Source organism: Tauraco erythrolophus, chromosome 22 (assembly GCF_009769465.1).
Source record: "Tauraco erythrolophus isolate bTauEry1 chromosome 22, bTauEry1.pri, whole genome shotgun sequence".
NCBI lineage: Eukaryota > Metazoa > Chordata > Aves > Musophagiformes > Musophagidae > Tauraco > Tauraco erythrolophus.
The window spans coordinates 2,996,561-3,013,662 of NC_141486.1; the positions used below are offsets into that span (position 1 = coordinate 2,996,561).

The window sequence follows — 17,102 nt, forward strand, 5'->3', positions numbered from 1 at the left end:
TCAAGCCTTGCTGTGACTTCTAGCCAAGAAATGGAAACTGGAGAAAATCCAATGAGGTCGCTGCAGAACAGCTGGGTGGTAGGTGCTCAGGTGTGAGACCTCCTGACAGTTAAGAGTGTAAAATCCCAATCTATGAGAACATGATTTGAGTCATTGTCAGTGATGTATTTATTGTGGGAGGAGCATGAAAGCTGGGGAATTTCCCTGAGATACTGTAAGGTCTATGAAAATAAATAGTGCAAGGTAGGAAGCTAAACATTCCTGAGCTCCACATCTGGCTGTGGCACACCATGGTCGTTCCTTTGGATCTTTCGACCTTGTGAAGGGACTACTGGTTGCCAGGCTTCACCTAGGGAAAGGATGGGGAGTCCCTTGTGGTTCGGGGACCGCTGCAGCGTTGGTGACAGTTGCAAGGGGGAGCACTGGGACAGTGATTTATTTGGTGGCGTTTGCTTTGCATTAAACGAAATGGAAACAAAATACTGCAGAAGTTTTCTCTCAAAATTTCAGTGGTTGATTTTAAAAGTGTGGAAAATTTTGCTGCATCTCTCTTTCTGCCTTGTCTTTTCTGTTTTCCTAATGTTAGGACATGGTGGGGAGATTTCACTTTCGTGCTGAAACAGAAAGTGTTTATGTGTGTTCCCTAGAAATTTTACATAAAGTTCTGAGGCTGTATAATGACTTAAAGAACTGTAAACAATTTCTGGGAAAAAAAAATTCAAGTAGCTTCTGCAAAATGCAAGATATGATTTTAATCTACAGGGAAGTTGGAAGGGATTAATTCAGCAGTTAATGATTAATCTGAGCTTTTTGTTAGTGCAAAGTACTGAGCAAATCTATTTGTAAGGAAATGATGAAAAGTAATTACCTTTTAGAACTGAGAATCTGAAGAAGGGTCATGCAAAACTATACTGGAATTGCTGGAGAAAGTTCAAAACACTTTTCCAAGTTGAGGAAATTGTACATTGGAGGTGGAATTAGTGATGTAGCTTAGCTGCAATATTCAAGATCAGTATTCCTACCCACATGTATAAACTGTTCCTCCCTAGCTTACAAAGTTTTGAAGAGTTCTCAGTTTTTACTTTCAAAAATATTTTCAATATTTTTTTTTCCTCTAATCTGACTTTCATTTTTCTGTTTTTTTTTTTTTTTTTTTTTGGGTTGGTCTTGTTTGTCTGTTTGTTTCAATTCAGCCTGCGGCTTCAGCTTTCCCTACCCCTTAACTTAAGGCTGCAGGGAGCTGCAGGGGAATGACGGTACAGAAGAAGGACAACAGCACAGAGATCGCACCCCGACGCGCGCCCACAAAGCCAAAGTCCAGCGAGGTCACACCAGGGCCCTGAAGGGAACCCCCACCAGCTGCTGCCAGGGACCTACAGTAAAAAGGCACCAAAGAAAGTTTTGTGCTCCTTAGTGTAATCCACCAGCTTGATGTCACTAACGTTGACCATTAGCTTGTCTCCTACTTCTAAGGAGACCACGGCACCCAGATAAATGGGCTGGAACCAGCTGTTTCCCTTTTCGCTGAGAGTCGTGGTGCCTGTCAGCAGCTGGGTGGGCTCGGGGTAACTGTCAGTGACTTTGGTGATGATCTCAGTGACAGAATTTGTTTTACTGTAACTTTCAATGGGCCCTCGGAAAGTGACCTGAGCATAGACATAGTAGTCCCCAGACACGGGTATCACCAGTGAGTTGCTGGAATAACTTAGGTTGTTCTTGGTAAAGGCCAAGCCTCGCTTGTCTTCCCACTGCAGGATGGGCAGATGGTTTCCCACGGTGTTGGCGAGGTCTTGTTTCTTCACTGCGGGAAGAAGAGAGAGGGAGAAGAGGTGGGTTAGCTTGCTACAGCTGGAGATGTGCTGCTGAATGTAACGTAAGATCTCTGCTGCAAAGGGCAAGAAATTTAAATATGGTAATCAAAATGCTAGAACAGAAATGTTCTTGAAAATGCTTGAAAACTGAGGTGAACTGGCTGCAGGCTAACTGTCCAGTGATATTTTTGGAGGGTGTCCATAGGGTGTCCAGATCTGAGCAATCGGGAGTGAAAACCAAGGATGGTTTTGGAAGACTTTGGCCAGCACAGGCTGCCTGAAGGGGTCTGCTGTGACTGGAGGACCTGGTTGTGGGCCAGATCCTGAATGGGACTGTTGTTGCTAAGGGCTGAGTGTCATGACACTGTGGAGCAATACGGATGGCTTTACCCTGCAGGTCTGGGGTGCTATCTTACCTATTTAAAGAGTTAAAAAACCTTTTCCTTAAGTGAAACCAGTGCTGAGGCAGTTGTACACATGGGTACCACACCTGTACCTAATGGTTTGGGACAGTAATAAGAAACACCAAACCATCATTTTCTTCAGTAGTGATGGACTGCAATTATGTTTCTTAGACAGACACTACTGTGCTTGCGAAAGCTTCACAATGATCAACATGGTTTATCACCAAACATTGAGATGCTTGAACTTCTCTTCCTGACATGTTGCTTCTGAAGGACATTAGGGTTCATTAGCCCCTGTGTCAAGCTTTTCCTCTGCAGTGTTCGCAATGAAATCTCCTGCCATAGAATTGCCTTTGCTTTACCAGTGTCATTTGATTTCACCAAAAACTCAGCAGACCCCACTGTGCTTCAAGAGGCCCAATTCCAAAGCAACACTTTATATTCAAAACCATTTTTATCTCAACTTTTTTTCAGAATGCTTTGGTGGATCAAAACACTAAGCTTGATGTTAGCCTCAGCTTTCCTCCAGACTTTTTCCCAGTCTTGTAGTTAGTTGAGAACAAGCAGAGCTCTAATCCGGACCCCAGTGTTACTCTGATCCAAGCCAAGGATGCTCCCCTGCTGCAGGGGTCTCAGGGGAAGAATCAGGGAACTGCTGCCCTATTCCCTTCCCCTCTCCTCCACCACTTTAATTTATCTCACAGGACAGTCAGGAGAATAAGCCCCTGTACTTATTCATTCTTTTGCAGGGAAGCAAAAGAGTTTTCTCTGCTCTATCCTGACTGTCACATAAAACTGTTGTGGTAAAACAGCAGCTGAGGCAGTGAAAACGAAGAGAATAAAAACCATTAAGACTCTACCAGGTATTAAAATGAACCTGGAAAGTTAATGTTAAATGCTGAGAAAGACTGAGGCAACCGATTTCCAGGAAATGAGACCTTTTTCCTGAGCATGAGTTAATGTTTAAAGTTGTGTTTTATTATTTTTATATATTTATTACTTAGAGTATTTAGGGAAGAAGTGTGTGTGCACGGGCAGGGAGGCAAACGGAAATTTGAAATTCTCTTGGCAATAACCATTAGGTTTATCCTGGGTGAAATGAGATTCAGAAAAACTGATGTGCCTGGCTCCCAGTGGCATCCGTTTCCCTCTCTTTTCTAGCAATAAATAATCCATAAGGAGACAAGAAGGTATTAGGAGTGCAATTTCTTGCATATTCTGTGAGTAGCACAACAAAATAATGTCTTTTTTTCAGCCTGCCTGTCAGTGCTGCTGAAGTATCAAGTCTTTCTGATCTTTCCCCAGCAGCCAAAGTACATGAGGAGAGTATTCCTGTGTGGGTGAATGAAAGACAGGGATTATGGTAGCAAGCCAAGCTGAATTACTGAAATAATGTATGACTATGAGGCTTAGAGCCAACAAAGCTTTGCCTGATACAAAGAGATAGGAGTAAAAGACAGTGAAAGGTACTCATGGTCTGCCTTCATCCTCATCTGCCTCTTGGGTGTCTAGGGATTGGTCTGAGTCCTGGCATAAAACTAAAGTAGCATTTGAGTCACTTTAAGGTTTACAAGAGCTTGGAATAATACCTCTCAAAGATCAGTTGGTAGCAGATTAAATCTTGTTTGAGATGGGAAGGACCAGAAAAGATCAGAACATTTCCGGAAAATGTCCTGGGCTCTTTTCCTTCTTGGAAATTTTTGGGGAAAACTGAAGAGAATCTGCATGTGAAATATTCTTTTCTGTGTACAATGACGTCTTTAAAATGTCAATGACACTCATGTTTTTCATAACTAACAGACATCTCAAATGAAGTACATGATTTCATAACTTCTAGAATTAGGCAACTCTAAGTTTTACAGCTATAACCTGCCTAATAGGTTAAAGCTCACTCTATTGATGCTCTCTATTTTCAAGCTAATTAATTTTTCTCATGATTTCGATACAGGTCAAGAGGAAAAATACATGTTCAAGTGCTTTTGAATACAGTATAGTTCCTTTTCTAGCAGCAGTTGTACTTTGTACTTGTCATTCGTTTCATAAATATACGGAGCTATACTTCCCGCAAATATACATATGCTAATTCTTGAATTAAATAAAACCTCCTTTTAATAAGGAATCATTGCTGCAGTTCCTTCAACTTTTCCATCTATTATAAATTTTTGGCATCTCTTATGTGTGAAATTACTTCTCCTTTCCCAAAATTCCTTTTGGTTTAGTCTCTTGCTGGAGAATCTCTGTTGCTTGGCAGATTTTGGGTATGTTTTGTGACATATTGCTGAACTTGTGGGGTTTTGACAATTCTTAGCCCTCACCGATGTGAGACCCTGATACTGAACGCTGTCCTCTGAGGCCAGACTCCTGGTCTCAGCAAGAGATTGGAGTCTGAGTCTCCTGTTGTAGTAAAGCCCTTGTACAGCACATGCAGCAAAGTCTCATGGCTGCAGGGTCTCTGTTGCTCAAGAGCATACCCTGGGAGTTTAATAACTGCTCTTAAAAGGTCATTACTTCCAACAATCAAATGGAATCAGAAGTGATGTTGTCCTCAGATTTATTGGAGCACTCGGATACCATTGGAGTATGATAACTTGATGGGGTTTCTGCAGCATAGTTCATCCAGCCATGCCACAGGCTGGTGACAAGAATAGGCATTGGTCTGCATCTTGACCCAATGTGTGACCAAAAAAGTCATCGAGGTGATGACGGCATGGCATGACACGGTCAGCACCAAATATACGCTAGTGCACAGGAGAGAATGGGGATGGAGAAAAGTCCTAGGTATTCACATGGATTGTGCCCTTCTTCACTAGCTATAGCCACCCTGGGAGAGGAGATCTCGATGCTAGTTTGGAGAAGTTCAAAATGCTCAGTGCCTGTTAAAAAGGCCAAGAGCAGGTGGCAAATTAATCATAAAGGAAGAGGGACCAAAACATCTGAGTCATGCTGCTACTGCTAATTCAGTGGTGCATTCCCATGAAATTCCCGTGTGGCTGGTTCTCATTCCTCTGCTCTCACCTTCAGAATATATGGGCCTAAAACTAGAAAAAAGACAGAGATAATAGAGATTGGGAAGAGATTTCCTACAGGTAAGAGCTTGTAATCTATCACCTTCGCTTTGAAAAAGATACCTGAGGTGGAGGAATGTAATGAAGATCTGAAGAATAATTATTCCTTTTTCACTTTCTATGCATGAGTCATGGTATTTGAGAAGACCAGAGTGGCACCCAAGAAATTGTTAGGCAGCAAGTCAAGAATAACAGGAAATATTTTCTGACTGTGATACACCAGTAAACTTGGGAACTCATTGCCACAGAGCAAAGCAGCTAAAATATGTCTGGGTTAAAAAAAGGTCAAAGATAAGTTCATGGAAATTAGGTTCCCTGATGGCTACGTAGCACAGCAGCCTGGGTGTAGCCTTTTTGCACAGAAAAGGAGTGATAAAATCCCCTTAGCTCCCTCCTTTTCATGCTCCCTGCTATGGCCAACAGCAACTGGCCCGAAACGGCAGGTTGATGAGGACAGGTACTGTCCTGGGGAGACTGCTCAGAAATGATGCCAAAGGAATTTTTGCAGATGAAGGGCCTGAAGAAAACTGTTGGGTGCTTCCCTGCAGCAACTTGGACTTTTGTGCAGCCCAGGGAAGTTCCCATCAGCAGACCTGTGCTTTGGTTGCTCTTCTGTGTCTGCTGCCTCTGGATCACTCTGCCATGGGAGGACTCGGGGGAAACAGGGAGACTTACACTAGCTGACATGATTCAGTGCAAGTTTGCAAAAGCAAAACAATCAAAGACGTGATTTTGAACAAGGACAGGTCAGCTTTGGAGCTCTAGCAACTTGCACGTGAAAGGGGAAGGGACCAAGGACATGCATCAGGAAGGAGCATTAGGTATGCATTAGGAAGGAGCTTGTGGATTAGGGAAAGAAAACTATGCTGGGAAAGAAATCAGTCCTGAAATACTGATTGGTTTAACGCTGTAGGTGAATTTTTGTGAAGCATCACACCACACTTCAAGTTACTAAAGTGCTCCCCTGGGACAGCACACAGGGTGTTGGGGAAGCCTCTGCAGTGAGCTGTGGTTTTGAGAGGTAAAAATTGCCTTAGGTCAGGGCAGCTGGAGAGCCTTTCAGCACTCAACTCCATCCACATGGGAACCAGCCACGGACCTTTCCCTCTTCTCTGATAATATCTAGATTTTCCAGATGGGTGGAGTTGGTGACATTAGGGGAAGGCTCAGGACAGGGTCCTTGGTGTGATGACAGCTACACCTTCAAGGCTGAGGTGGTGAGATGGTGGCCTGGCAAATGCTGGCAGCCCCTTGCAAATGTATGGCAGCCCACCCTGCGACACCTGGCACCTTCCTAACAAAAGATAAGGGCTTGGAGCAGATCAGCTGGATATAACTCTTCCCTTGCTTTCTCCCATGTGAGTGAGGGACGGTCTCACTAAAAACAGGAGGCTATTTGATAGCAATATGGTATGTGTGGCCTGAGTCAGACCTTGCAGAAAAATAAGGGCCCTAAAACTGGTCTTATTTGACCTGCTGTTGCTCCAAAACTGGTAGTTTTTCCCAATTCACTGCTCCATGCCTTTTCTAGGGGATTCAGCAGATCACTAAGATACCAGGCACCTATTTAAGTTCAGTTACAAGAGCTGCTCATTCAATGAAATCAGCGGCTTGGAAAAATGGCAAGAATAAAAGTTTCTGTCAACTACTCCCTTCATGAGCCCTTTTCTACAGACACAGGCTGCAGTAAATCTGTTGTGGTCAACAAGGCAAAGCTGATGATTATTTTCCCGATGTTTCCTGCAACATCTGATCCTATCAGACCCGTCTAAACTGAGATTATTGCACCACTACATCTGCCGTAATACTCACGGGAAATGTTTCATTTTAGAAAATGCATTACCTGTCAGATGCGCTCTTGGCTTTTCTGCACTGGAAAGTGTAACTGTAGCTGAGGGGAAAAAAGAAAAATAAGTGTGTAAGGACGTTTGCTGCTATTCAAGTCAATGAGATGCGAGCGGTGATCGCCGCCGCCGAGGAAACGCGTGCAGCCCCTTTCAATTTCTGCATGTTTTTGAGTCGGGAGTTATTTGCTGTGATTGTTTATTGACACTGTTGAGGTAATAAAATCCCTTTGCAAATGCCTGAGCTCGTCAGGCCCCGCTGCGGTGTCGACAGGGCCCATTGTGGCTGTGTCTTAAATTGCTGGAGGGTGAACGGAGGGGAGGTGTGGTGTGCAGGGAGGAGAGCGTGGTGTGCATGGGCTCCCGAATCCGTGCTTTTGCATGTTCAGGGAGTTATACCCATCCCAGAGAGCTGCTGGGGAGGTTTGTGCCTGCACTGGAAGGAGTAAACTTGCACAGCCCTGGGGTTAGAAACGCTCGCACTTTCGCTGTGCCCCCAGTTATCTCCCTGCATCTTGTTGCCCAGGTTTGCCTCTGTCTGCCCCAGCTTGTTTGGCCCGGGAAGGATTGGGGTGGTGAGAGCGGAGGGCAGGCAGGAAGGCGTCTGCCCGTGGGGTGCTGCGGCAGCGACTGCAAAACCTCCGTAAACAGAGGTGTTGGGATGGGGGAAAGGGCTTGCAAACTCACCAGTATCTACTGCCCGTTGTTTCAGAAAGCGAGAGCCTCTCTCTTCTGTGACCTGCAGGAGAGATTTGCAAGCAGTTAGCTTGGAGCTGCAGAGGGTCCAGTACGTCCACAGAGGGTCTGGTGTGCATTATCCCAGAAAATGGAATATGCTACAGTGATATTATTAATCTCAGGTAGAGCTTTTATGGAAAAGGACAAGCCCTGACAAGGCTTTGATTTGTTCCAAGAGTTTCCTGCTCTTTGTTTGAAACCGCCTGTGTCTCAGAAAAGGGGCCAGGGACAGGACCTGGGATCCTGTGCTGGTGGTCGTGTTAAACTCCAGCCTTGTTCAAAGGCTGGACAAGCCCTTGGCACAACGGCGGGAGGACTGGTGGAGTGGCCAGTGGGAATTAGCCATCACTAACCCTCCTTTGTGACAGTGCCTCCATCCAGCACTGCTGGAGCATCTCTGCTGCTTAGACATGCTCCTGTCCCTCAATCTGCAGAGCAAACGGAGCAAGCAGAGAGATGTGAGTGATTCTTCCCTGTCTGAAGACTCAGCAGGTTTTAGCCTTTGCAGGTGCTTGATGCATCCGTAACACCAGCGAAAAGACTAACTGAGGTGTACCAGCTACAGAGCTGCTGTTCCACCTGCTTTTCTTGCTGCATCTGTGTTATTTCTCACTGTTAGTCTGTTGCTTTGGTCTGTCTTGAGTGTTGGGTTGCCTCATTGGCAGAAGGAAAGGAGCTGAGCAGCGGGTGATCTCTGGGGCTGGCTGGCACTCCGCCGAGTGAAGGCAGGGCGTTTCGTTCGTGAGCGGAACGCCAGCACGCTCATCAACCCCCCCCCTCACCCGCCCTGTGCCAACATGCATTTGCACGGCAGCAGGGCATGGCCCTGGCCTGTGCCAAGCAGTTCTGACTTTCTGGTTGAGCAGTTGAAAGGGAAGGTGCTGTCTGCCTGCCACACGCCTACTGGGGCTGGTCCTTCTGAACTACACCTGGGCACGGCTGGTGGCTTCTTGCCAGGAGCTGGTTCTCTTATGGCAGCCTGCAAAGCAGCATGGGTCCTAACTGGAGGATGCTGACTCTGGATCCAGCCTCCCTGGGGTGTGAGGAGCATCCCTTACGCTTTTCCCCAGGGCACAGTTCATTACCAGTCTGTGCCAACAGTGTGGTGGCAGAAAGCAGACAGTCTGGGTTACGCAGCCAGCTCCAGGGTGACTGTCAGGGACCCCCATCACACAACGTTTGTCAGGAGCACGCTGGTGTGGTGTGGTGTGTTTTATGGGCAGCTACAATAAATAAATTGAATAAACTACCACAGAGCAGCTTGCAGCTAAGGGTTTGATGCACATTGCTTAATAAACAGGCTGAAATAGTATTAGTACGTAGATGGTGAAGCTATCTGCTGGTGGCTGTGTCTCACACAGCTTCAAATACTGCAGAAGTAGAAAATAGATGATTTATATTGGCCAGGGGAGGGAGAGTGTGAGCGAAGAGTCAGGCTGCCTGGGCTTGGGGACTGCTCGCTACTCTAGTAAGCCCAAAGATATTTTAATGTTTTACTAGCAGTAAACATCCACGTGTTCATGCAGAAAACCATCATTTCTAAAATAGCGGCTCTGGTGTGCTGGGAAAAAAAATAGAGAGGAAAACTGCAGGGAAAATTGTTTTTTCTTCTTTTTTCTCTCTTCCCCACCTGTACACTCATCTGTAGCCTGGCCATAGGAGTCTGCTGCTCTGCAGGAAACATTGTCTAGAGGAGACGGTGGTGCGAAAGCTCAGTGTGTGGCTGTCAGGGACAAATGGTGTTGTGGTGTCAACAACATGTCTGGGCTTTTCATGATGAATTATGAGTTTCTCCAGGGCCCCGTGTGCTTGCTGTGGTGTCTAAACATGACTGTACTTTCGGGGTGACACAGAGTCCAAGCCAGGTGACTTTGACCTTCCCCTGGTGGGAAGCACAAGACCGGTGTGGAGGGTTTCCCTCAAACACTCGCCCTCGCTTTTGGCCAGATGGATATGTACATGAGTATATTTTACACCATTATTTATGTGACACTTCCTACATATTTATCAAGTGACATGTTTTCCAATGATGCTAAGTACCGCAATGAGCTACAAATCAATCACTAACCTACATTTAATCATGTACCTTCAGTGGGACTGTTTACATATTTAAAGCCTAACTTCTGCTGAAGGACGTTATATAAACTCGGATGTTGTAATACAAACAGAGGTGATGGGAAAGCAGGAAGGATATCAAGAAGAATTCTCCTTCTTTATAAAAAATAACTAAATGGTTTTGACTGAAAACTAGGAAGAAGCTTCTTATGCAACCTCAATTTACTTGTTTCCAAAGAAGGCCAGATGGAAGCTCCAGGTGTGGGAGCTGCGTTAAAGAACAGCGCTGAGCAGGAGACAGAGCAGGGTGCTGCACGGTGTGAAATTATTCTGTTGCTTGGCAAAGGTAGGAGATTTAATTTTTTTTCCCATAATGGTGCTGTTTGATAAGGATGCAAGTCTAAACCTCCTATGGAAAAGATTTTAGCACTGTTCAATGCTACATAATGGCCAGGAATTAGTAATGTTTGTCCTCAGTAGGCACAGATCTTGTACACTGATGATGTAGGTGGGGTGGTGAGGGAGAGCTAAGCAGCATGAGACAACAGAGAGATCATTTACACAATTAGTGGTTTTCTCTCTTTTCCTTTCTCGCTTAGCTGTGATTCTGAAAAGTTCACAGCATGGTTTCAGATTTCCCTTTGGTTACTGTGGAGAGACTGTAACCAGCACTGAGGGATGCTGAAAATCCCACCTTACAGCTGACTCGCAGACAAACGATGTCTCGACAGCCAGCTCTAACTACCCTGAAGACTGCAGTATGCAAAACACTTCTATATTGTTTTGACACCAAAAAACCCCACTGCATTTATATCCATATATTGCTGAAGACAAAAAGAAGGGCTGAACATCCCCTGTTCACATGCTTTGCCTCTCGCCCCTCCAGGAAGGGCTGGGGGTATCTGATAGAGAACTCCATGGGCAAAGCAGCTTGGTACTGCAGGCGGAGAGATTAATAAGCAAAACACCCCCAGCACCTCCATCCACTTCATTTCTAGCACAAGACCCTATTTTACAGACGGGGTCTCCACAAGTCGTAGACGGTTCATACACCCACAATTTTGCTGGTTCCAGAGATGCTGGATGGCCTGGGCTGGGCATTTTTGGTAGGAATCTGTCCCGTGTCAGTAAAAACTGTCTTCCATGGGAATATTTTAGCTGGCTTGCAGTGCCCAGTGTAAGCACGTACCCACGGCATGTGCTCGCTGGCTGCTTTGCCCACGAGGACCATGTGCATCAAGCAGCCACGGCCAGTCAGGAGTTTTAATGCTGCCGAAGGGGAATCCCACACACCCGGGCCCCGGTGCAATGCTCACCGCTCCTCCCCAGGCATTTCTCCATCCCTACGGATCAGGAGACCGTTTCAGGTTCTCTTTCTCATTTGGGCAGGGCATTAGGGCTTCGGGCTCTGCATGTCTGGATGTTCTGGCAGTCCTTATCTGAACTTTGTTTAACTTTCTGGCTTCACCCTTTTGGATTGGAGCTGCTAGGACTATGGAGTCCCTTCTGTACTGTAGCAGCTCCCTTCTCCATCGCAAGGCTGACATGGCACACAGGTTCACATGCAATCCTTTGGACAGGTTTTGGAATTTCCCTTTGTTTTGCTTGTGGTCCTGCCATGCCAAGGATGCCATGAAAATAAGCCCAAGTAGCAACATATCCAGGCCACAGGACTGGATGCTCTGCTGTACTGTGCCAGCTGAGCTGGTTGCTAAGGTAGCCTGAGACGCTCTCCTGGCTGCTGTGCTGTTTCCTTGGTAGATTTGCACTCTCAGACTGAAACTTGGCTTCCTTTTGGGGAAGGATGCACAGCAGCACAGCAGCCCTGCCCTTCTTCTGAAAGGGCACCACTAGAGCCTTTTATAGATTTCCTGCTAATAACACAAGCCATGTGTTATTGCTTAAAGAACCCTATTCCCTCACCTCGCTCTGTCTTGAAGCACAAAAGAAAGTGATTTCTATTTTCCAAAAAGGAAGCAGTGTAGTGAGCCTGGAAGGTGTTCCAGCAAAACCATCAGCAGACCTGAATTATTCACACAAGACACATTATACCACGAGAGAGGGAGAGAGAACCTGTGGCTCAGACATGTTGCTGTAATGACATGACTTCCCCTGGTCTTCCCTGAAAGGGATATTTCCAGAGGAAAAGGTGAGTTTGCATCCTTTCAGAGGCAGAATGTGACACTATGTGCACCCACACAGAAGCAGAGATGAATAAACTGCCTCACCCCGCAGGCAAATCAAAGAGGCACACCCCTGTTACACAAACCTTCCCCAGCTCCCTCTCTCCTCCTTGCTCCAGGAAGGACGAGCTCAGGAGTTTACTATGTCTGCTTCTCACCTGCTCAGCTCTTGAGCCCCTCCCTCCTCCCAGGACTGTCCCCAGTGCATGAGAAATTGATAATCTGGCATGTGTGGGCTGAGTTCTGGTCCTGGGGCAACGAGAGGACTCCTCCCGTGGGCTCGCTGCTGCATGGGTCCGCAAGCAAATGAGCATCTGGTGCAGACAAGGGTCTGCCCACTTGCTCCCAGTATTCTCAGGACATCTGCACCCCAAAACCAGTGCCACAGAGAGCTCCGGCACACGCATCTGGTCCCAACCTGGTCCTCCTGATTTGGGCTATCAATAGGACACATGATGAAGGCATCCTTTAGCAATTCAGTTTTAACTTCTTCAAATGCAGAAGGAAATACAAAAAGACCTTTCCCTGAGAGCCTTTATGCCCAGAAATGGTCCCATGGACTGAGACAGGCTGCAGCCACGCCGAGCCACAGGACAGAGTGCCTGGGGTCAGTCCGTGACACGGCTCTTGGGGGCATTAACAGAAAACTCCCCGGGCAGACCAACCCACGCATCTGCGCTTTGCTGCTGGACAGCACCGGTGACACGGTCAGTCACCAGCAGAGTGCATGAAGAATTCCCAAAGTGCAGGATGCAGCTGAAGCGTGGCTGGGCGCTCCACCCACGCACTCAGCACAATGGCAGCGGGCACCTGGCCAGCTCAGGGATTCTTTTCTTCCTCAGTGGGACTCACAGGGCTGTAACTCATCTGATCACCTTATTACATCATTGTGGGAATACTACGCGCTAGTAATTCCGTGCATATGCACCGAAATACACACTAGTGTAGAGCAAAGCTGATGGCTCACACTGCGCTTTTCCTCTTAAGAAGCCAAACTCACTCACAGAAACACCTTCCTCCGCTAACTCGGCCAACAGGGTCAAAAGCCAGGAACACACCAGTCCAACCAAACAGGCCAACATATCATTATTTCACTCTAAGATCATTTCAAGAACTGAACTGTTCTGCTCTGTACAACCTCACCAGACACGAACAAAGAGCAATCAATGCAGCTGAGAGCGTCCAAAGAGCCTCTTCACTCTGGGTGCACCCACTCCAGCTGGCACAAATAGCAGTAACAGGGTCAGCACAGCAACATGCACCTTCACATGTGTGAGAAATTGGCAGATTTAACAGCCTGAGGTGCTGCCCATGGCTGCTGCATCGCCTTTCGGCTGTGCATGAAGGTATAGCCAGATAAGGCAGAAGATGCCGTGCTTAAAGCTGGCATGACTTGGGCACGGGATGCCGGCTGAGCAGACCTGAGGTCAAACGGGGGTGAGCACATCTCTGTGCAACCAGAAGCAGATACACGTGCAGCTGTGGGTACAGCTGTCACATTCGCTAAACATCCGTCGGCTAAATGTGTGCAAGGTTAGAAACCTGCCTTCGAGGCCGCTTACTAACGCTGCTTTCTTTTGCTGTTCCTAAGGGAGCATGTAAAAAACAGGCTAGTGGGAGAATTTCAGACTGAAGCTAAAATTCTCACTTTAATTCTTCAGATTTATATGCATCTTCCTAGCATGGGGCAGTCCTGCCGAATTCAGAGTCTACCATGGAAACAGGCACTTGTTTTCAGTCTGGCATGAGGAGTGGGGTGGCACAGAAGAGCATTAGAAGCACCTCGGAGCAAAGTGATTTTAGCTATCTGTCAAAGGAGGGGAGCTGAGAAGATCCCTGGATCTAGAGAAAGTTTTGATGGGGAGTTAAAAACTGGATGTGAAGTTTAGGGTCAGACTCCTCAATTGTCTCAAATCATTATCTCTGCAGGAGTTTGCATTAATAATATACAAGAGCTGTAGCCGTCTGCCCCATGATGGATGATGGGCACTGACCCACTGACATCAGCAGCGTGGTCAGGAGATGTTTGCTGAAATAGGATACTGTGAGGAGAAGTCTCAGATTTAACCCTAAAGAAGGGAAGAAAATGAGCCATAGTGTTGAAATCTGGCTAAAATCAGTGGAGAGACACTGGTTCCCATTAACTAGTGATTTTTTCTTAAGCATTTCCTGCAACACGTCAATAAAAGTTTTAAAGCAGTGCGTTGTACTGTGACCTTAGTGAAGTTAAGACAAGAGGAACAGAAACCGTTAGTTAAAAAGACCAAAGAGTAATAAGATTTATCCTGAGGAGATTTTCTCTGCGTAAGGAAGGAAGAATGTGACAGTGACTTTCTCACATTCCCTTAAATACGAGAAACTCAAAAAAAGAATAAAAGAACCAAACGTTCTCAACCTGGAGACACAGGATGCGGTGCTCTCCTCCTCGCAGAGCGGCAGGACAGAAATCGGCCGTCGGTCTCTTACCTGGCCGGTGCAGGAGCTGGGGGCTCTGAGGTTTCCAACCAGCAGGTAGGCAGTGGGCAGCGCCAGGAGCAGCACGGAGAGCAGGCACAGCAGCACCGCGCACCGTATCCTCCTCAAATCCTCCCTGAGGTGCATCCTGGAGGCGTGGATGGTCCCAGGAGCCGCATCCTCCAGGAGCGTCTCAGCCACACGGTCCATGCCGGCGCCTGGCATGCGAGCTGCTGCTGTTCCTGGATGGGAACTGCGAACAGCAAAATCTCTTCTGGCGTCTGCTCTGCATGGAGACCCCCATTAAATAAGAGCCCGAGTGTGGGAAGGCACCGACACACACACACCCCCCCTCCCTCCCAAGGAATGCACCGCCTACAATAGAAACCCAGCTCAGGGAAAGGGAGCACGGCGGCTCCCCGAGCTCCCCGGGGTGCCTGCCCGGTGCCTCCGTCTGCCTTTCCTTCCCCCTCGCTATGCAGGAGGAAGCTAGGAAAGTCCCAGTGGGTGGAACCAGGATAAATGCTGCTGCTGGGCTGGATAAGCTCGAAAGATTTTCCGCATGGCAAAGGAAACATGAAACCAATGGGAGTGAAAGTGAGAAGCAGGGGGAGAGCGAGAGCGAGCGGCAGAGGCGAGCGTGCGGCGTGCCGGAGCCCGGCAGTTTCAGCACAGCCCCAGGAAGAGTCTTTTACGGCAGGCGAGGTTATTGCAAGTGACCCCAAGAAGTGTTCTCCAAAATGCTGCTTCATTCTCATGTTTTAGCAGAATTTGCCACGGGCTGCAGGTTGCTCAACGCGCTTTTTGCACCGAACAGTCCAGGGTCAGGCCTAAAATAGGGTGTTGACCTGCTGTGAGGTGCATTTTCTCCAAACTCAATTTAATTGTGCTTTCACAGGAGCCTGTTATCATTACTTGGAAAAGCTGTACTTCATTGCACTTGGGAAATTCACGTCATCTTACTTCACTGATAGCTGCTATCTCTGATTAAAAAGCCCTCTGCCCATCGGCCACCCCAGGAGCTGCTCAGCAACTGGTGTAGGAGAAGCGAGCTCAGGCAGCAGCTGATGTCCAGCTGGAAGGGGCTCCCCCTTCCAGGGAAGGCTCCCTGCGTGCTCGCTCCCTGCCACAAAGCAGTAGCCCACCCTCTGTCCGCTGCCCTTGGCAGGGTTTGGGAAGGGCTTGGCAGGAGCCGTCAGTGGAGATGTTGCCATGTAGACTTCTCCAGATTTTTGAAATTGGAATTTTTTTTCCTGGGAAAACATGGTTCTCATCAAAACTGAAACTTTCTTTGATTTATACACACACAGAGTGATTTGCAGAAACTTCTCCTTTTTCCCTAGATAGAGAAACAGGGTGGAAACTTATGTTTTAACGAGAGGGCAACAAGGTTTGGTTTCCCTCCACGTCCCCATGAAAAACATTTCAGATTCGTGTTATTACAAAATAATACCAAAGAACGAAAAAGATTTTCTCATGTCTCAGCCTGTGTGCAAACCACATGCCCCCCCAGTAAAAATTCAGCCAGCTCTTATCACTTGCACTTCCATAACACTGCTGGAAATCTCCTATTACAACCATCTGGTGCAGCTCTTGGCACACTAGAAACCTGGAAGTCATCTTCTGAGCAGAACATTTAGTTAGTGAGGATGGCTGAGGCTGACGGGGATCCTGGCCAGCAGACTGGGCAGGGGATAGGCCAGGGAAAGAGAAAGTGTGAAGGGGAAAGCAAGAAATAGTGAAATCCAGGATAGTTTTAGGGAGGTGGGACAAGCGAGCTGGTAAAGCACCAAAGGACGTGTGCTCCAATCTGAGCCAAGCCACATAGCTCCTTTGTGACCTTAGGCTAGTGGCTGACATTGTTTCCTTCTTTAATTCATTGTTTGTTTTTATTTAGGCTGTAAAACCTTGAGGACAAGGATTACTTTTGGTTTTATAGCACTCGGAACTGATTTTAGGGCAGGCGTGGCTCCATTTGTCATGAATTTAAAAACCAGAACGAGTGGGAAAGCGCTGCTGAGATGAGTAGAAAGAAAACTCATATTTCTGTGGAAGTGCTGTGTAGAGAGATGGTTTTTTGTTTGGTTGGTTCGTTTCTTTTGCTGGGGTCCCAGTTGCTCATTGTAGGACAGAGCACTAAAAAACTAATACTAATATTTTGGCTATGAGTGTCAAAGTTAATTTTCTCTTCATTGTGAGTGTCACAAAATGCTTAATATATACTCAAGGCAGATGCCTTACCAGCAGCCAGCCACAGATATTTCCAATCTGTCAGCCAGCAAACCCCTGGAGTTTATTTTTTGTTTTCCAAGGAATTCCAGCAGAGCCAGTTCTGAGTTAAAACAGCTCATAAGAGCTTTACTGGCCTGAGACTTCTTGCAGTGGAGCGTGACCTGCAAACCTTCAGCTGGAAGAGGATGAGTAGATGGAGCCTTGCAGAGCAAGAGCTGGGCTCTGGAGATGAGATGGGAACAGGTTCACACTTCGCACCTGGCCCATGAAGCCAAGCTGAGTGTTTTTTCTTAAAAATCCCAAGAAAGGAAGGAGA

General features: G+C 47.0%; 1 protein-coding gene across 2 annotated transcripts; it reads right to left on the bottom strand.

Annotated features, from left to right (window-relative positions):
- Window positions 1-1,373: 1,373 nt before the first annotated feature.
- TNFSF15 (TNF superfamily member 15) lies at window positions 1,374-15,341 on the bottom strand. Of its 2 annotated transcripts, XM_086625261.1 has the most exons (5): window positions 15,315-15,341; window positions 14,567-14,842; window positions 7,812-7,863; window positions 7,124-7,171; window positions 1,374-1,801 (listed from the first exon to the last, which is right to left on the bottom strand). In XM_086625261.1, exons 2-5 carry the CDS (start codon window positions 14,777-14,779, stop codon window positions 1,374-1,376), a joined length of 741 nt encoding a protein of 246 aa, XP_086481387.1. In that variant the 5' UTR covers window positions 14,780-14,842; window positions 15,315-15,341. The 2 variants fall into 2 exon arrangements, with proteins under 2 accessions (XP_086481387.1, XP_009976252.2); XM_009977950.2 differs by lacking the exon at window positions 15,315-15,341 and having other exon boundaries at window positions 14,567-14,779.
- Between the last annotated feature and the right edge of the window lie 1,761 nt (window positions 15,342-17,102).